The sequence below is a fragment of the Neofelis nebulosa genome, chromosome 17 (genome assembly GCF_028018385.1).
Source record: "Neofelis nebulosa isolate mNeoNeb1 chromosome 17, mNeoNeb1.pri, whole genome shotgun sequence".
Taxonomy (NCBI): Eukaryota; Metazoa; Chordata; class Mammalia; order Carnivora; family Felidae; genus Neofelis; species Neofelis nebulosa.
Window position 1 is genome coordinate 60,510,586 of NC_080798.1, and position 20,140 is coordinate 60,530,725.

A 20,140-nucleotide genomic window follows, 5' to 3' on the forward strand; every position below is an offset into this window, starting at 1 on the left:
GACCACGGTGCAAGTGTCTCCAGCATCCAGGGCCTCCCGTCCCCACCGCCAGCGTGGTTCACCAGTGAGCCGCGTCTGGAACGTGGGCAACGCGCGCCCGGTCTGACGCTCTCCCTTCTCCCCGCAGAGCAAAGTCCCACCTTCACGTGGCCCCGAGGCCCGCCTGGACCTGGCCCCTCTGAGCAGATCTCTGCCCTTCCCTCCTGCCGCTTTGCCCTTGTTTGCTTCATCTGGCCATGCTGGTCTCGCCGATGCTCTGGAACGTTCCAGAACCGTCTCCCAGTATCTGCAAGGCTCACCTCCTCACCTCTTGCAAATCTTTGCTCGGATGCCAGCTTCTCAGGGAGGCCCACCCTGACCCCAGCGCCTGGCTCCCTGCCTCCACTTTGCATTTTCTGGAGCCCTGGTCACCTCTAGCGTATCATATCCCACATTTATTCCACCCCGCCTCCGTGCCGTCTTCCCCGCTGATGCAGGCTCCACCGGGGCTGGGCCTGGTTTGCCTTGTTGTTGGATTCACTGGTGTATCCCAGCTGCCTTGCACACTAACTGGAACATACTGACGGGAGGTGTTCGGTAAGTGGTTGCTGGACGTCGATCGGAGAGAAGCTGTGTGCCTCGTTAGGCGATCACGGGTGTACGCGGAAAGCCTGAATGGCGTGCCTGCTGTTTGATGTTCGTGCCTTTGATTTGTGTTTGTGTGTTCAGGGACCTAGAACACCTGTAGGGTGGCCTTTCTGGATTTCCAGGATTCAGTAAAAAGGATCAGAAGATTCTGCTTTACTTAAAAATAGTTTCTCTGTTTCAGGGCTGCTAAAAAAAAAAAAAAAAAAAATCCCAAAGCGACACAGGAAATTCGGACAGAATAATTGAAACAGTACACAGCTTTAATCTTCAATGCAGTAGTCTGTGAACATAATCTTAAGTATGGCGGAAACAGAAGAGCTTTTTTTCCTGTTGACAGGCATGCTGACATTTCCACGGGCTCGGGGCCGGGCATTTCTACGGCTTAGCCTCGGACGCGCACGCCGAACGCTTGGGTAGTCGACGCGTGGACAAGCTGAGTCTCACACCGAACTTGCTCCCGCCCTGTCCTCATCCCGCACCCCACGACCCGGCACGAAGCAGGGCTAGGGCTGATGTGTGTGCCCGGGGAGTCACTCTTATGATTCTGCAGAGTCCGGAGAGACCCACGTTCTGGGAAGCCACGGTTTTCAGAGCTCCTCGCTCAGGCCACTTGGCTCTTCCTCTCCCTTTTAGGCACGGCGGTCGCTGGGCAGATGACACACAAACCAGGTCAGGGAAAGGACTCAGGGCCGAAAGGTAGATGTGGGGAGGCGAGAATGTAATCCTGTACCTCAGAAACCTCCAGGAGGAGGTCATTCACCACCCTACACGATGCTTTCTGTGGTGAGCGCCAAGAACCTGGCTGCTCCAAGCTGTCCATGCTGTTCCAAGTCGGCTCGTGCTGTTCCCTTCTACTCCGTACTGCTCCGTGCTCTTCCATGCTTTAACATGCTGTTCCATACTGCTCCGTGCTGTTCCACGCCGCTTCCCAGTACTTCCCACTGCTTCATGCTCTCCCTCGCTCGCTTTCCCACACATCCATCGGACACGTGGTAGCAGGAGAGGGGTAGCTCTCTGGGGAGGTGCTGAGGAAACAATCACAGCAGAGCAGGCACTTGGGCTGAGCCCGGCGATCGAAGTTTTCGAGTGGAAGCAGAAGGGAAGGGCATTCCCGAGAGAGGGAACAGCATGCCCGAAGGCGCCGAAGCAAGAGCACGCACGGCTGACGGGGAGGTGGCGCCCGAGCTTCGTGGGTCGGGGCGCCTCGCTCGGTCTCCGCAGAACGAGCGTTTATTCTGTGCTGCGAGTCAGCGGGTACATGGGCGCCCCAGCCTCGCGGGGGACACGCGGGGGACCAGCGGACCGGCGCGAGCCCCGCAGACGGGAGGAGTGCCCGGTCCGGGCTGCAGGGAGGCCCGTGGTCAGGGCAGAGGTGAAGAAGGGGAGGACGATGAGCGACTCACACACGTGGCCCGGGGACGGCGGTGCGAGCCGAGAGAACCCCACACACAGGGGGCAACACGGGAGGGACCTGGGGTGCGGGTCTCACAGGGAGAAGCTTGTGCTCAGTTCCGAGTGTCAAGGAGGCCCCGGTGTGGAGAGGGAAGCACCGTCAGTGGTCCGCTGACGACCTGCGCCGCGGAGAGAAGAGCGGACCGGCTGTGAGCGGGGGCGTCTGGGCAGAAGGGGCGACAGGGAGAGGCTGGCGGCACAGCCGGAGGCGAGGCAGCCCGGGCAGCGGCACGGAACGCGGAGGACAGAGAGCGGATCTGGAGCACGTGACGAGCTAGGGCTGCCGCCTGCGGGGCCCATGGAGCCTTGGGTGCAGGGGGGAGTGGGGGGGGGCAGGAGCTGCGAGGGGGCTCCCCGAGGCTGGCCTTAGTGCCGGGGGCGGGTGGAGGCGCCCTTGACCGAGATGCAGACAGCGGGCGTCCACAGAACTGGGAACCCCAGGTGCGGTCCGGGGCCTCCGGGGGCCTCCGGGCCCAGGTGTTTCTGCGGAGACGTCAGCGGGCGGTAGAGCGGGGCGTCCAGGCCCCCGGGAAGGGGAGACGCGGGGTGGGGGGGGGGGTGGGCAGGGCCGCCCGCCGAAGAATTCGCAGTGGGTCCGTCCCAGGGGGGCAGCGTGGAGGGGACTGAGGCCTGCGACCCGTGGGGGGGGTGGGGGGGGGCGCCTCTGGTTCTGGGTCAGGAAGGGGAAGGGGAGGGAGGGCGGGACCGCCGTGTGCCGGGAACTGGCGCTTGCACGTTTGTATTGCAGAAAATGATAAAAGAACATGAAAGCACAGGGAGGAGTCTTTGGGCTTTCAAGTCGGGGCCAGAGTTTGTACAATACAGACCTCGGGCACAATCGCGCCACCCTGAGAGCCCGGCCCGCAAGCCCGCGGACCTTGACCCCCGCGTCTGGCAGCCACTCAGGACAGGGAGTGGGGGCGTCTGTGTTTGTTGTTTGTACCATTGCTTTGAGGGCTGGGATCAATGTCTTTCCTGTCGGGGTGTTTGTGGTTTGAGTGCAATGTGTCCCCGCTCGCTCAGTGTGGCTCCTGGGAGAGTCTCTGTGTCTCGGGGCGAACGCCGGCTTTTAAAAATAACCGACAAAAGAGAACACCTACCAGGAGACAAAGGCGCTTCTGCACTGGGAGGAAGGACTCACATCCGCATGAACGAAGGATGGAAACACTCCCACCTGTTCTTGGAATTCTGGCCGGGCCACGACGTCACCGCGTGGCGGGCAGGACCGGGCCCGGGCGCGGTGGCCCTTTCTCCCTCTTGCGAGGTCCCTCTGGACACCTGGGCCTTCCTCTGCCCCGACGGCCCTGTGGAAAGGGACGGCCCCCACCCCACCCTGACTCAGAGACCCCCACCTCCAACCACGACTCTCCCGTGGTGCCCTCGTTACCCGCCAACGCCACGTTCAGAAACCACGGGAGGTCTCAGCGGGTGCCTCTCTGGAGGGAAGCGTCCATCAGAGTGCCACTGCGGGCTATTGTAGAAAGAGATTTGTCGCGCAAGGGTCACGTCGGGGCTTTATCTTTTTGACGTGAGGCTGCGCTTTTTCTCCTACTGGGCCGCGCACCCATCAGAGTGGGCCGAGTGAACCCCCCGCAGGGCGCTGGAGGGCCACCTCCCGAGAGCGGCTCTTTCTCCCGCTTCTGCCTCTTCCTGGCCAAGAGTCTCCACCTCTGGAGCGAGCCTCAGTGTCCCCATTCAGACCTGGAGGTGATGTCCCAGAATTCCACAGAACTCGTTACAACCGCGACACGGGATTGCCGGCCACGCAAAGCACTCCCTGGGCCCCTTCCCGAAACCACCGTTCCCCGGCCCGGGGGCGCCGCACGCTTTCGGGGTGAGGGCTGGGCGCCGTGCGGTTCTGACACGCGGTGGGATTGAGGACTGCGGAGTGTGCCTGCGAACAGCCCGGGCCTGGGCGGGGACAGCCCCGAGCGGTGACCTGTTGTTCAGTAAACTCCTCTTAACCATGAATTTTGTGACCGGGGACAGCAGCTCGGAAATGGAACAGAACGTGTCCGTTTTGGTGAGTTCCTCGTTCAGTATCTATCTTGATGGCTTCGAGCCAATCCTCTCTCACCTAGCATCACCATTAAATTTGACCCTTTAGAGGGTCAAAACATGTCTATTTTAAGTCATTTTTGTTGAAAATGAACAAGCTGTGTCCGATCAGGACACAGAGCCACCTTCCCTCGGTGGCTGGTCACCTGGTGGCAGTGAGTTTTGTGAGGCCCTCGGCAGCTAAGGAAGGATACAAGGAGAGGACCGTTTGCACGGGGGGTGGGGGTGGGGTAGGGGGGTGGCGGGTTCCAATGTCCCACCTTGCTCCACCGATTCCCGCAAGTGCTGGAGTTGACACCCCAGGTGGCCTCATGTCCTGTCTGCAGGGCCTCAGAAACCCCAGCCCTCAAGTGGCCAGCCAGGTAATATATGCGTCCAGATCAAGGGAGAGAGCTGCGCTGTCCAACGCGGTGGCCACTGGCCGGTCGCGTGTGGCATTTGAAATTGAGTAATTAAAATTATGTGCAATTAAAATTCAATACCTCAATTGCCCTGACCACATTTCAAGTGTGCAATGGCCGTGCGTACCCAAGAGCTGCCACATAGGACCATGCAATTCTGGAACATTCCGCCGTCACAGAAAGTGCTATGGGACAGCACAGTTCTAGAACATTTCACCATCACAGAATGTGCTATAGGACCAATGAAGCTCTGGAACATTCCATCATCCCAGAAAGTGCTATGGGACAGCACAGTTCTAGAACATTCCATCATCACAGAAAGTGCCATGGGATAGCCTAGTTCTAGAACATCTCATCACCGTAGTGTGTGCTATAGGACCAGTGCAGCTCTGGAACATTCCATCATCCCGGAAAGTACTGTAAGGCAGTATAGTTCTAGAACATTCCAACATCACAGACCGTGCAATTGGACAGGGCTGCTCTGGAGCATTTTCAACTTTTTTTTTTTTTTTTTTTAATTTTATTTTAATTTTATTTTTTATTTTTGGGACAGAGAGAGACAAAGCATGACCAGGGGAGGGGCAGAGAGAGAGGGAGACACAGAATCGGAAACAGGCTCCAGGCTCCGAGCCATCAGCCCAGAGCCCGACGCGGGGCTCGAACTCACGGACCGCGAGATCATGACCTGGCTGAAGTCGGACGCTTAACCGACTGCGCCACCCAGGCGCCCCTGGAGCATTTTCAATATCCCTTTCCTCCGACCCCTGCGGTTCCCCCCATACCTTTCCCAATCCGTCCCCTCCCCTCACCTCCAGAGGAGACCAGTCTCAGGGCTGCTAGGCTGAAGTTGCCACCGTGTGGTTTTGCGTATACACCGTGGACGGCTGAATAATGTCCTCATGCTAACCCCCGGGACCTGTGGTTACGTGACTTCACGTGGCAAAGGGACTTGGAGACGAGAGGGTAAGAGTCTGCATGATCCTGGTGGGCCCTGGGGACTCGCAAGTCAGAGGGACGGCGTGGTGAAGGCTGGTGGCAGCGTCCAGCTTGGAAGGTGGAGGAGGGGCCACAAGCCAGGGGCCACGGGCACCTCCAGCGGTTGGGAAAGCCCGGAATCAGCTCCGTCCCGGAGCCTCCCGCAGGAACCTGCCCACACCCTGACTGTAGCTCCGTGTGGCCACGACCGACCTCTGCCCTCCAGACCGTGAGGCGACAGATGCACGTTGTCAGAGGCCCCCGGGCCCGTGGTTTTGTGGCACCTCGTGCGGCAGCCACGGGACGCTCCGCCCGCAGGCGAAAGTCCACCTCACTGAAGACTCAGGGGTGGTGACATCTCCCCGGGAGACAAGAAGTGTGTTGGGTCCAAACCAAACTTCAAACTGTCCTCTTCCCTCCTGGACCGTCCATCCGGAGCCGCCCCCCCATCCGGCTCTGCGCCCAGGCTGACGGCCCCAGCACGTGCCGTCGCCTCTGCCTGGCACCTCCGGGGCGTCACGCGGGAAGGGCGTGTGGCAGGGAGTGTAGGACTGCTCTCTCTGGAGCGGGTGCCAGAACCTGGTGGAGCCCGAACCAGGCCGTAAACCGTGGCCCCGCGCCACGGAACTTCACGGGAAGTTCTGAGGTTGGGGGAAATGTCCATCTTTGCCAAAACAAACCGCATCCGTGTCATAGCTTCCCTGTGATTTCAGATGCTATTTGTGGACCATAATCAGTCTATTTATTCTTTATCTCCCCAAAATGAATCGCAGTTTACTGCCGCACCTCAGCAGACGGCCCAGCACGAGTCCGTCCGTCTGTGCGTCACCGCAGCTGCCAGCAAGGGCATGTCGGAGGGTGCCGAGACTGGGCCGTCCGCACAGGTGCGTCCCCACCAGAGGGACATATCTGTGATGCTCCGGAAACACAAATACCACTATTGATCAGGAGGCTGCTAAAGGAACAGTCGATACGTGCTTTGAGACGAGTGGACGTTGTGGGCATCACGCTCCGTGAAGGAAGCCGGTCACAGAAGGACAGACACTGTGGGGTTCCATTTATACTTTATTCCTGCAGCCGTCAAAATCCCAGGGACGGACGGATGGACGGACACCGGACCGGTGGCGGCCAGGGGCTGGGGGAGGGGGGAGTGGGTCCCAGGGGCAGAGCTCCAGTCTTGTAAGATGTACAGATGGGGACGGGTGGAGGGGACGGCTGTACGACCTCGCGAAGGCACCGCACAGCACAGAACTGTTCGCTTAAATGTGGGTAAGACGGTCACTTACGTAATTGTGTTTCAGCACAATTACAACCCAAAACCCCACAGGGAGAAACCGTTACATGCCTTCCAGAACGGCCGTGAGGCGGCAGCGGGCGCTGAACAGCCACCTTGGACAGCCCTTGCTCTGAAGGTGGAGGCGGGGCTGCGGGCCGAGGAAGACGGGCAGCTTCTGGGAGGCGGGCCAGGCCTGCCCGCGCCTGGAATGTTGGGCTTTTTACTTGTTTGTTCATTTTTTGTTTTTTTCCTTTTTTTTTGCCCTCCAGAACTGAGGGGCTACACATGTCTGTTGTTCTAGCCCCTCTGGTTTGTGGTCATTTGCCGCAGGCAGCCCCAGGACACTGACACAACCCAGGAATCTGGAGGTGGGAAAGACGCACGTGGGGCCCAGTCTCTGCGTCGCCCGGGAAGCACGGGGTGGCCATGAGTGAGGAGAAGCAGAGAGAAGAAAGCACAGACTGCCAGGGGCTGGGTGGGGTGACCTCAGTCAGCGGGTGCTTGCTAGGGCGCTGCCGCGGGGCCCCAAGATACCCCGCGTCCCAGATTTCCATTCCTCACCATGCTTAAGTTTCTTTGAAGTGATTTCTTTTCCTTGCAACTGAAAAGTCCATTGACTGAGACAACGATCTCTTTCTCTCTTTTTAACGTCAGAGGTTAGGTCTGATCAGACTGTGAAGCTTGGGACACAGAACTTCCTCTTCTAAAAGTCAGTTCTACCCGCTGACTCGGATATAATGCATTTAGAATCTCGTGCCCTCTTCCACAGGCCGGAAGGATGAACGGACCTTCCGGTTCATCAGGGCTTGAAGTGGACGGTAGTTGTTCACCATGGCCTTCTCTTCCTCACCAGGCGCAGAAAACAGGAGCGTGCGAAAGGCGGCCAGCTGGAACGGACGGCAAGCGGAGTGAGCTGGGTGCAGGTACGGCGGGAACCAGCTCCCGAGCGTCCCTCCTGCCTTGCACAGCCGCCCCCCACACACTGAATCCGGGTGGCCCCGCGTGACCAACACGAGGCGGCAGAGGTGACTCCCAAGCTGGCTCAGAAGACGCACTGCAGCTATCTTGCTCTCTCGCGTCCCTTGCTCTGGAGAAGCCGGCTGCCATGTTGTGAGGACACCCAACCAGCCGCCCCCGGGAGGGGAGCCGAGGCCCTCCCCCCCCCCCCCCCCCACCAGCCAACAGACAGCACCGCCTTGCCAGCCACGTGAGGGAGCCGCCTTCCAGTCCCACTGAACCTTTCAGACAACGGCAGCCCCCCACGGCATCTGACGCCGCCGCCACGGGCGAGCCCAAGCCGGAACCCCGCACGTCCTGACCCACGGCAACTCGGGAGAGGTAATCGTGGTTATAGTTTCCTCGAGCCGCCACCTTTTGGGGCTGTCACACAGCAACAGATACGCAGGTGCACATAGGCGAATAGGTCCACACGCCCACAAACATACTAGATATACTGCCAAAGGAACGATGGAGTCATTTCTCTCTTAAGGAGCTGAACGTCCATCTCTTTATCATCTCGTTTGTTCTGAGTATACTCAGGGGCTCGGTGACAATCACTCGCGTGTCCAGTTACAAGCGGGCTGGGACGGCGTATTGAGCAGGCTCGATCTGGACGGCCGGCTGGTGACCTCCCCCCGCAACCCCCCGCCCTGGTGCGAGGGGCGCGGAGCCCACGGGCTCAGGCGCTCAGGCACAGTGCGCCCACCCGGGGCAAGCCCGCTGGCTCTCCCAGACACACTGTGTTCCTCCTCCCCTCCAGCTGGCGACCTCCTGCCACCATCCAGGGGCTGCACGCTCCTCCCCGCCAGGTCCCCTGGTCAGGGTGAGGGGGCTTCTCATCCCGCGTTGGTGTGTGACATTCCCCACCCGGTCTTACAACACGATCGTGTTTCTACTCCCCCCAGACAGCAGTGTGCAGGCACTGTCCTCTTTGTCACCACCTCTCCTCCTACAGTCCCTGAGTGACACGGGGCCATCTTGTGACCAGGGTCGTCCTTGTGTCTCTGACGGTTCTGGTTTGGGAGAAGAGAGGATACTTCTGCTTCCCACAGCAAACGGCGTCCTTCCGGGACTTTTGTGTGAGACGACAGTCACAGAATCGCAAGGCCGGAGCCTCAGAAAGACTGCGCGTGACTGGTGAGGCGGGGCGGGGGCCAGGGCAGCGAGCTCGCTGCGGGTCTGTTGTCCCCAGACTCCGGGTGGCCCGACACAGACAGCCTGTCTCCACACTTGTGAGATTTCCAGAGGAAAAAACACTCTGATTTTTAAAATGGAAACAGGTAATATCTATCTACTTACTTTGGGGGGGGAAAGAACGCTGAGAAAGGAAGAGGAAGAAAGTGAACGCACTGCAGAAATGCTGGGGCGGCCAGTAGTAACTGTGTGGGCGGATCTGTGGGAGACCGGACACTGCTCTGGGCGCTCACTCACCTCCTCCCTGCCCCGCCCGCTTCAGCCTTGCCCGCTGGGACCCGCTGTGGCCGATGGGACACGAGCAGACGCCACACCCGCAGGCGCCTCAGTTGGCCCCGGTCGTGTGCTTGTCTTCTGAGTGTCTGTCCGGACCATGGAGACTGGCTCTGGGGAGCCACTGGCCCAGGGAGCATGAGACACACTGGGAGCAGGATGAACCCTAAAATCTTCTCTTCTCCTTCAAGGATCCCTCTTCTTGAACGGCTTTGCAAAATCCATCGATGACATTCCTTTCTTGGTTAATGTGTTCACCCGAAAATACCTACTGAGGTCCCATTAGGGGCGAGGACCCAGGTCCCGATTGCAATGTCACTTCCGTTCCTGTAAAGTGACTTCAGCCCGAGAGACTGAAGAGCAAGCCTTGAGCCCACTCAACCGTTCGTCATCAGGGATAGTCTCCACGTCCGAATTCGAGACCGCTAGAGATCAGGTAGAGCCAAAAAGCGTTTCCTGACGTGTAGTCCCTGCCTCTCTCTCCCTGCCTCTCGATCTCCACCCCGTCTCTCTCCCACACTATTATCTCGGGCTCAGAAGAACGGAACCCCTGTTCAATCTAAACTGGCTTCTGTTTCAGTCAGAAAATTCTTCTTGTGGGAGAATATCCAAAACACACCAGAGAGGGACGCCTGGGGGGCTCAGTCAGCTCAGGTCATGATCTCGCGGTTCATGGGCTTGAGCCCCGCGTCGGGCTCTGTGCTGACGGCTTGGAGCCTGGAGCTGCTTTGGATTCTGTGTCTCCCTCTCTCCCTGCCCCTCCCCTGCTCACGCTCTGTCTCTGTCTCTGTCTCAAAAATAAACATTAACACACACACACACACACACACACACACACACACCAGAGAATAAAACCCACGACACTCACTCACAGCATCTTGGGGACACAGAGCAAGAGGGGTGAGGGGTGGGTTCGTTCGGTGCCTCCTGCTATGCTGGGTCAGGCACAACTCACCTGGTTCTGAGCCACTTGGACGGGCTCCTTCAAGATGATCCAGGTGACCGACTCGGTTAGCGGAGGGGTGGTGAGGGACCCCGGGTAGGTCCAGTAATCCCGGCAGGCGGGAAGCAGACAGGACGGCTGGAAGGGGCCCATGGCCACCTGCGCCCCCTGGGGGACCAAGACCACAGGCGGCGTCAGGTCTCAGACTGAGACGGGGGGCGTGCAGGAAGGAAGGGGATGGCACCCCATCTTTACCCAAGTTTGTTCCCGGGATAAAGACGGGGGTTGGGGTGTGGTGGTCACGTTTGGGAGCAGTAACAAGAAAACGTGACCGTCCTGTGCAGAGCAGGGACCCCCGCCCGATGCTTACACTTTTCCTTTAAAGTTACTTAGTTTTGTACACCTTGGCTGTGAAGAAAACATTACATTTTTAAAAACTGTGGCAAAGCCACGTACATAACCTGAAACTCGCCACCCTAACCACTTCTGAGCGTGCCTTTCCGTGGCGCTAACTACAGTCACATGGCACCCGCCCCCCCCCCCCCCCCCCCCCCCCGCAATCCATCTCCGGGACCTCTCCGTCTTCCCAAACAAACTGCGGCCCGTCACACGCCAGCTCGCCCCCCTCCCCCTGCCCCTGCCCCCCCCCCCCCCACCTCTTTCTGTCTCGGGGAACTGACGCCTCGTGTCAGGAGGACCCCACCGCGACTGTCCCGCGTGACGGCCGGTTTCACGGAGCACAGTGTCCTCTGAGTTCGCCCACGTTGTAGCAGGTGTGAGGAGCCCTTCCCTTTCCAGGCGGAGGAACATTCCACTGTGTGCACGGCCCACGCTTTGCTTACCCGTTCGCCCCCCTAAACGGACACCCGAGTTGCTTCCGCCCCTCGGCTCCCGTGAGAAGTGCTGCTGAGAACACGGGTGTGCCGACGCCTCTCCCAGACCTTGCTTTGCACTTATTTGGGGGTAAGTAGCCAGAAACGGAGACACTGGATCCCACGCCAATTCCGCCTTTAATTGCTTGAGGAACCGCCAGGCTGTTTCCCGTAGGGGCTGCACCAGAAAATACTACCCTTCTGGGACACCCGGTCTTCCCCTTGAGGCAGCGTCCCCTGACCCTCAGCCAGGACCCTCCTTCTCCGGACAGCTGTCCTCGACCACCGTGCGCCGAGCTCCCTGTGCGGCAGCCCGAGGGGATGCTGTCAGCACGTCCCCGGCTCGGGAGTCTCTGTTCAGAACTCACGCCCCCCCCCCCCCCCACCTCCCAGCTGGAATGAGCAAGCAAGAAACAAAATCAGGAACGAGGTGGGGGGCAGGGAGCCCGCAGACAGGGACCCCCCTGCTTCCGCCCAGGGCTGGGCCCCCTGAAGAAATCCACCAGCAGGGGTGGGAGCACCGAGGCTGTGGTCCGGATGCCGCTCGGCACGGCGTCTGGAGCAGGTGCGAAGGAGAACCTCTCGGTTCCCCAGCCAGAGGCCCTCGAGCAGGCTGTCGCTCGGTGAAGATAGGATGTCTCGGGGTCCCTGGGCTTGGCAGGCCGAGTACAGCGCCCCCACCCTGCTCTGCAGAGGCGGGGCAGGCCCGGGGCAGCGCAGCACTGACCGGCACCCAGTGTGCCCAGCTCTGCTGCGGTCCCCGCTCCGGGCCGGCTCTGCGGGAGGGTCTCCCGGCACGGGGAGGACACACGCTCGGCCTCGGGGGAAGGAGACCTCCCTGCTCGTCCAGACCCCGCCACCCAGCTGTCAGACACAGGCGCTTGGGGCCCAGGCGGCCCGGCTGTACCCTAACTGCAGTTCCCCCAGTCAGACACGGAGCCCTTAGGCAAGATGTCGGAGGTGAGGATGGGTGCTGCTTCACCCCCGCCGTCGGCTACCACTGCCCGGCTGTGCTGGCTGTGCACTGTGCGAGCAGCAGTCTAGTTAACGCATAAGGAACAGCAGCAGCGGGGCACCTGGGGGGCTCCGTGGGGTCAGCATCAGACTCTTGATTTCGGTTCACATCACGGTCTCACGGTTCGTGAGTTCGAGCCCTCTGTCGGGCTCTGCGCTGACGGGGTGGAGCCTGCTTGGGATTCTCTCTCCCCGCCTCTCTCAAAATAAATAGATAAAACTTAAAAAAAGAAAGTGGATTTGAAATACAGTTCACAGAGCCCGGAACCCACACGTTTACAGCTCCCAGGGCTCTGGCGTTCCGTATATTCACGATCGTGACGTGCGGCCATTACTGGTCAGCTTTAGAACATTCTCCGCACCTCAGAAAGGATCCCAGGAAACAAAGAACCCCAGTAGATGCTCTTTAGCGATCACGCACCCTAAACTCCCCTCACCCCCCGCCACAAATCTGCCTTCTGTCTCCACGGATTTGCCTGTTCTGGACGTTTCCTACAAAGAATCTTATTCTGTGTCACCTTTGTGAGCAGGTTCCCGCTCAGCGTTGTGTCCTCAAGACCTGAGGCGCCCAAGAGTGCTGACGGGCCGGACACCTCCCGAGGCTGTTACCGCCAAGTTTCAGAACCACCTGTGAGAGTTCCTGCTCCCTCAGCGAAGGAGAAAGTAAGACAGTTGGAAGTGACTTTCCCAAAGCCACGTAAAGAGTGGCAAAACCCAGACGCTGCAGCAAGTCTGTCCCACCCCGGGAGTGGGGGGCGGGGGCCGCGGCTCGTGCACCCACCGCTGTTCCTTGCTAATTGAAATTTCGGGAGGACCCATGACCGTGCATGTGTCAAAGCCCAAAGGATGGACGCCACAGAGGTGGCGTCCGAGGCTGCAGATGTAAAGAGTGGCCACGTTGGTGGCCCCCAGCGTGGGCTGCAGGCGGGGCCACGGAGTCTGGCGGGGTTACCCTCACTGCTCCACGAGACACACACTCCCGCTCTACAGGCTTTTTGTCCCCTAGACCCTCACTCTTATTTCCCAGGGGAGGAACCAAAGCCCAGGGGGAGCATCAGGCCCACGGATGAGGCCCCTGCTGACACCACGTCTCCCGTGAGACTTGCCCACCAGGCGCTAGGTCGGCCCGTGGGGAGACGCGCTCCAGGGCTTCCGTGGAAGGGAACAGACCCCGGCGTAAACAGCACCTCCCAGCCAGGTCCTCTCTTTCCCACCAAGAGGCGGAGGCCACGCCGTGCGGGAGGGGGCCGTGCACGCGGAAGACCTCCTGGGTTTGCTCTGGCTGCAGACCAGCGGGAAAGACGATGCTCCCAGCACCTTGACCTTGCGGAGTTCCTGAGCTGCAGGATGGGGCAGCGGGGGGTGATCTGGTCTTGGCCCCAGGAGGCCGGCCCAGAGGTCAACATCAAGGGGGAGCACACAGACCCCGTGAACCCGGCGAGGAAGGGCTGGCCCCCAGCTTTCATCTGGAGCCACTCTTGTCATTGTTACCACGGGTCGGAGCCCATCCGTCCAGGGACCACCGTGACTCCTCGAGTCCCGGAATTCTTTTGTTTGGTACCTGAACAAATAAACTACATTTCTTTGGAATTTCCACCCCTCCATCAAAGTCCTTTCACAGCTGTTGTTGGAGAAAAGCTGCAATGTTGTCATTGTCTTTTGAGCTTTAGTGCAGGAAGGTGCACGCGGGGAGCTGGGGGGGGGGGCCGAGCGGGCGAGGTGGCGAGACTCCCCCCGGTCCCCCGGCGTCCCTGTTCTGCTGGGATGGGGTGGTGCTAACTTTCCCCCCAGGAGTGTGCCGGGTGGCCCGCGAATGGACGCTCTTAAATGTTAACGGTTAGGCATTTATTTCAGTCGGTTTAAAACAAATGTTATCCCTGGTAGATGCCATTGCCTGGGACAAGGCTAAAGATTTTTAAAAAACGACAGCGTAAGGAAAAATACTAAGTAACAAATAGTGCCCGTGGCAGGTGAACAAGGCAAAACCCTGAATTTTGGGAAGTTCAGATGGGAGTCCGGCACCCCCGTGGTACGGAGGAGGGAGGGGCTCACGGGGAGCAGGGCCCCGTGGACGTCCCCGTGGACGCGGGCATCAGCCCCAGTGAGTCCCATTCCCAGAAGTGGACTCAGACCTCCCCCAGCCCCGCCACCCCCTTCTGCCAAAGTGGCCTTTAATTCCTGCAAACGATCGTTAATTAAGCCAATTCGGTTCTCTGGAGCTGCTGGTTTCAGGCTGCGTGGCCTACCTTATGCTTGACTTCTGGCAAGACTCCCACCAACTTCTGCAGTGGCTCACGGTGGGCCCCCAGCTGCAGGGCGCGGACGAGAAAGGCTCCTTTGAAGAGGCAGCAGGCGGGAGGGGGGCCACACCGCACTCTCCACGGACGGGGTTTCAGAGGCAGCTCCTGGCCACCGCGCACCCGCCCCGCCCCGCCAGGGGGAGCCGCGCCCCAGCATTACCTGTAGGAACACGCCTATCACGGCCAGGCCACTCTCCCCCAGCATAGCTTCTTTGTAACTTCGGTATTTCGCAGCATTCCAGTGAACCAGGTGCAGCTGAAACCCAGGAGAAAGGACGCGCGTTCACACGAGGCGGCCGTGGCCTCCCCGGGGCAGCCCGCGCGTCCGTTCCGCAGAGTCGGGCCCGCCGCCCGCAGCTCCCGAACTCGGGGCAAACCACCCGGTGAGGCCGATGTGAACGGTGTAACATAGGAATCGGTGCCGCGACGGCTGCCTGTTGCTGGGACGCTCGGTGAAATCCTGGATTTCAGATGAACGGCGAAGAAGTTTTAATGTCAGCATGTGGTCCCAATTGCATTTTCTTCCTACGTCTGTCCACCTCCCTTGAACTTCGTCTATGCCCTTACTTCACATCCCTCCCTGGGTTTTCCCGAGTCCAATATCGCCATCAAGATTGGCCAACTGACAAGGCTTTCAATGAGGGGCAGAGGACGAGTCCGGGACAGACGCTTTCCTGGGTCGCTGGCCAGCGGGAGGCAGGGTGCCGGGGCCTGGCCAGGCTTCCGTGTGATGAGAGCTTGTGGCCCTGCCGATGCTGAGCTTGGCCCAGACCCAAGAGGGGGCTTGGGCGTGGGCACGTATTTCCTGGTGTGCTGGGGGCCTTTCTGAACGGTGACCCTACCACCAAGTCCAGAAAGCCCTCCAGCCTCTCGTGGTCAACTAGCCCCTCCCCACGCAGCCGCTGGAGTCCAGGACTGGGGGCACCTGGTGGAGGGTGTGGGGTCCACATATGCTCCAGGCGGCCCCTCACTCCCAACCTAACACCAGTGCTCCCAGCCACAGGCACCGGGACCACAGAGGGCGGTGTGAGCTCTCCCCGCCCGTCCATGGCTCACCTGGAACCCCCCTACCTGTTGTCCCAGTTCAGTCTCCCAGAAACAAAGACAACTGGGCCCAAGGCCCCAACTGTAACTGCTTCCTTCACGGACCCACCAGTGACTGGATTTGCCTTCCAAACCTCCACGGGAGACGGGCGCTCCCACGTGGGCCGGAGGCCTGGCCGGGACGGGCCCCGCAGCCCCTGCTCGGCCGGTTCAGGGAAAGCCCCCGGCGGGCCCAGGCTCTGCTCTTGCTTCTGTGCAACAGCCTCTTCCGTTAAGTCAGCTGATCATTAAAAACCACGTGCAGACACACAGTTCCCGAGATAGAAGGCTTGCTGCGTAAAAAGCACGGAACCGGCCCCGCTCCTTCGTGTCTGTGTTGTCAAGTTGTGTCTACTTACAACCAGAGATGTAACTTCCTGTTCACAAACCGTCCCCGGAGGTCACCTCTGGGGCTGGGATCACAGGTGGGTTTCATGTTTTACTTTGACTGGATCCCAGGCCTGTTCGAGCGACAGCATCACCTCCACCGTGATGGCAGCGAAAAGTTAACACAAAAACAGCCCCTGACCTGAGATGCATCAGGAAGTCCGGTGGTTTGTGGGCGGACGGACACGTGATGAAGCGAATGTGGGCAAAAACGCTCGTGGTAGGATCTGGGCAGCAACCTCGCGGGCTCTCCCTGTGCCGACCTGCCAGTCACCGTTGGAAAAATTTCGTGACGAAATATCGGGGAGAGTCAAAAGGCACCGCTCGCCGTCCCACCGTACCCGCGAAAACCAATTCCTAACATTTATCCTTACACGTTTTCTTTACGGATTCCCATCTGGGGATGTGGCAAACGTCTCGTCGTTTCAAGAAGGTGATTTCTGTCGTGAAGATTTTCAGGTCTCAGGAGAGGCCCCGAATGCCTTGAGAGACAGGAAGCTTCTAGTCCACGATCGACCAGCAGCGCGGACGTGGCTGCGTGCCAGGCCAAGGGCACAGACTCTGTTGTTGAATCCCAGCTGGCTGATTTGGCAAGTCACGTGGCCACTCGGCACCTCCGTCTCTCCTTCCGTCAGAGGACAGTATGAATAGTACCCTCGCCCCAGGATAGCCGTGTGGGTGGGACGGGCAGGATGGCCTGGTCCAGCGTGAGCGCGGGGAGTCCCGTGCCCCGGGAATCCTTTCTCTGGGCAGCCAGGCTGCTCTGCCGCCCTACGAGCGAGCCTGGCACGTGGAAAGCACCCACGTCTTTGGTGCTAGGATAGCGTCTACGAACCTCTGCTGGGTACGCGCGGTCCTCCACCGTGTGCTCCGAGCCCCACGCGTCCACCGCTCCCCAATGGAAGTGGAACTGCTTTAGCCTGTAGTGGTTTTCCAAGGGGCCGCCGCTGATCCCTGGAAAGTGAAACCAGCAGACCGGTGTGTTAGTTTGTCCGTTGTCGTCGGACCGGGGTTTGTCTCAGTGTCTACACTGAGGTCACACAATTTCGCTCTGGAGAGATTGATGTCCTGCTGAAATGACAAACTGGAAGGCGGGCCCCGTGCGAGGCGGCACCTTGTCTGTTCACCCCTGTCCCTGTCACCGAGCCCCAGCTGGCCCACAACAGGCTCAACGTAAATGCCAGAGTGGATGCAGAGGCCAGTTCTGCCACCAGGTGGCGGCAGGGGGCTCAAGCCCGTTTGGTGCAGCCGTGAAGGTGAAGAGAACCCTTTCTGAGATGCACACCAGTCCTCAAACATTTCCAGACTTTTCTTTAATAAAAAAAAAAAAAAGATGTCTTTTGAATGAAAAAGTGGCAGCTTAAACTCCATCACCAAAACGAATATGTAACGAGGGGGATGCTCACCTAAGCAAATCCTGAGATATAACAGGCTACCTTCTCCGTCAGGCTGAACTGAACGCAGCCCATGGTCAGTCTAGTCTCACCGTATGACCAGACTTTATGGGAACACCGTTTTCTAAGTCACCCTGAGTCCCCGGCGGGGCATCTCCAACAGCTGTTAGCATGAGGCTCAGGGACACAGACGGGAGTGTCCCTCAGGGGGGAGGCTGGCTCTAAACTGAGGAATTGTGGGCGCCACCCCGAGTCCAGGCAGAGGGCTGCGAATCCAATGCCCCCAGGCTAGCGGGCCTCTGGCTGCACTTTTCTAGCAGATTTCCACCAACAGTTGCTGCAGATATGATGGTAATGGCTGTACATCTTGCTTTTTTTTTTTTAAAAATTTTTTTTCAACGTTTTTTTATTTATTTTTGGGACAGAGAGAGACAGAGCATGAACAGGGGAGGTGCAGAGAGAGGGAGACACAGAATCGGAAACAGGCTCCAGGCTCCGAGCCATCAGCCCAGAGCCCGACGCGGGGCTCGAACTCGCGGACCGCGAGATCGTGACCCGGCTGAAGTCGGACGCTTAACCGACTGCGCCACCCAGGCGCCCCTGTACATCTTGCTTTTAGCTGAAGGGAGCACGTGGTACTGGGCTGGAGACCCCAGCAGATCCCCGGGGTGGCCTTACCCACATCAACGCCTCTGCGTGGCGAAAGCAGGGAAACATTTAGTGGTGTGGCGGATGCTATGACGGTGTCAGAGGCTACTGGCGAGGGGTGCTTTCTATCCTGTTTTTGCCGTAAAAAGTGTAAGAAGCAGAAAGCACTGAGCAGATTCAGTTCACGATTCTGCCCTCGACCAGATCGTAGAGCTTCTCGCCGTGTTTCCTCATGTGGAAATGAGCGTTGTTGGTCTAGAACAGCATTAGGGTCTCACCTAGTTGAGAGGCTGTATGGTTTTACGAGGTGATCTACTCTCCCGAGCACACATACATGAACGATATTTCAATTTTTAAAAGCACACAGAAAGAAGCGTATACAACACTATAAGTCACGAGGTCTGAATGTACAGGTGCCCACGGCACACACAGCGTGAGGAGCCTCTCCGCAGGCAGGAAGGCAGGACGGATGGGAGAACCTCCCAGCGGGTTCGAACTGCAGGGCTTTAATGGAGATTTTCTGCGGCTGAAAGTACACAGGGGGGTGATTTTTTTCCCCGGAGGGGACATGATGCTCGGGCCCACTGGCCCTTGTAGCTTTGGGTCCCATCGTCATTTACTAGGGGAGGTGAGGCAGGTTGTCGGTAATCCCAGCAGTGGGAGCTAGGATTTGAGCCCAGATCTCACACCAAATCTCACGCCTTTTCCACTTGATCCTTCGAAGCAGGAAACACGATCTGAGGAAATTACAGGACCACGAACTCGGGCAGCGGAAACCTTTGTGCTTGTTCCCGCCTGGTGTCCGTGGCACGAGGGGCGTTTGCGGCACTGGCCAGCCAGAGACCTCGTGCCACCAAAGCACACCCATCAGTGACCAGGTGGCAAGCCTGAGGGCTGAGGGTGCATCCCACCAAAAACACCCATGTAGAAAAATCTCCCGGGTTGTGAACCACAGAGAGCCGGGGGTGGGAAGCCGCTGCGGTGGGAGGGGCCCGTGGGAACCCCCACTACTCCTTTCTCAGCCCGTGAAGAGCTGTAGACTCAGACTTTCTCACCTTCCGCCCGTGGACGTGGCCTCACGCTCTCCCCTGAATTCTTCACCGAAGCAGCCTCCCGCCAGCGGCCTCCTGCCTATCTGCTTCCACAAGGGAATGAAAATGGAAACCCACCCTTCGGAATCCTGGGGCTCAGGCCCCCCTCAGAAAAGAAGGGTCCTCTTCAGCGGGGCCTCCGGGACAGGTATCTCCTTCATGCTGACATCTGACCCCCCGTAGATGAACATCACTATCCCGGGCGGGCCGGGGACCAGGCGGGCTCATAACACAAAGCCCAGAAGGCTGTGGCGCCTCCTAGCCTTGTCATATGCAAACACAGACAAGGAGATCAGCAAATGGTGAGCTGGTCTGAGAAGATAAGTGAGGGGAAGGAGGTGTGGGCAGACAGAGGAGAGTTTATAGCCTGGGCTGGGCTGGGGGGCGGGGCCTGGGCTGGAGGGGCGGGGCATGCTGAGGCAGGCTGGTGGACACGCGTGGAATCTGCGTGGAATCTGGCCGTTTGGCCAACGCAGGGCTTGGTCTCCCTTTCGGCCTTTACGTGCACCTCAGGAAGAGTGAAACAGCAGGCCAGAAAGCACAATTTCTATTTTCAAGAACGCCCTAGGTCACCCGGTGACCCCAGCCCAGGCCTGCCTGAAGGTCCAGCCCCTTGGCTTGTGTAGCCAAACTCCACCCCCTTTCCTGCCAGGAAAGTTAGGGACTCAACTTACGGCTGCAGCTCTGGATAAAATAACCTCAAAATGACTTTTCATAAGGACAGTGTACTGTCAGGGTAATTACCTTTAATTAGACAACGTTAAAGAGCAAGCCTAATTCGTGAGCTGGGGGCCTTTCGCTTGCCAGGCCCCACGCCCCAGACTTGGGCATCGGTGGGCTGTTTTGCACCCAGCTGTCTCCCTGGGCAGGGGCATCGAGACGTGATCGGGGAATTACACCAGCAGCAGCCAGACCCTCCAAACACCCCGAGGAAGCTGGCCCCATGCTGAAATCTGCTGTCCCCAGATGCTATGGTCTCGGTGCTTACAGCCGTCGCCCTTAATAGCCATCTATTTGTAGTTCGGTGCTTTTACCAAGATAAGCAGGCTTTTGGCAGGCACGGCTGTTTCAAGGCTTAAAATAAGTACAAGAGAAGTTTGAGATGCTCTAACTAGTTAACACTGAAAATAACACAACATCGCCAAGTATCAGC

At 58.9% G+C, this 20,140-nt stretch overlaps 1 protein-coding gene across 5 annotated transcripts in view; it reads right to left on the reverse strand.

Annotated features, from left to right (window-relative positions):
- Positions 1-898: 898 nt before the first annotated feature.
- Positions 899-20,140, reverse strand: part of CA5A (carbonic anhydrase 5A) — a 34,765-nt gene continuing 15,523 nt past the window's right edge. The window contains exons 3-7 of one of the 5 annotated variants that reach the window (XM_058707384.1): positions 16,690-16,808; positions 14,545-14,640; positions 14,331-14,393; positions 10,211-10,366; positions 899-1,652 (exon numbers count right to left, since the gene is read on the reverse strand). In XM_058707384.1, the coding sequence (XP_058563367.1) occupies positions 1,479-1,652; positions 10,211-10,366; positions 14,331-14,393; positions 14,545-14,640; positions 16,690-16,808 (608 nt within the window). In that variant the 3' untranslated portion in view covers positions 899-1,478. Of the gene's footprint in view, positions 1,653-2,723; positions 3,216-7,057; positions 7,677-9,574; positions 9,681-10,210; positions 10,367-14,330; positions 14,394-14,544; positions 14,641-16,689; positions 16,809-20,140 lie in introns of those variants that run through there. The other 4 variants (XM_058707388.1, XM_058707385.1, XM_058707386.1 and 1 more) reach the window with 4 other exon arrangements.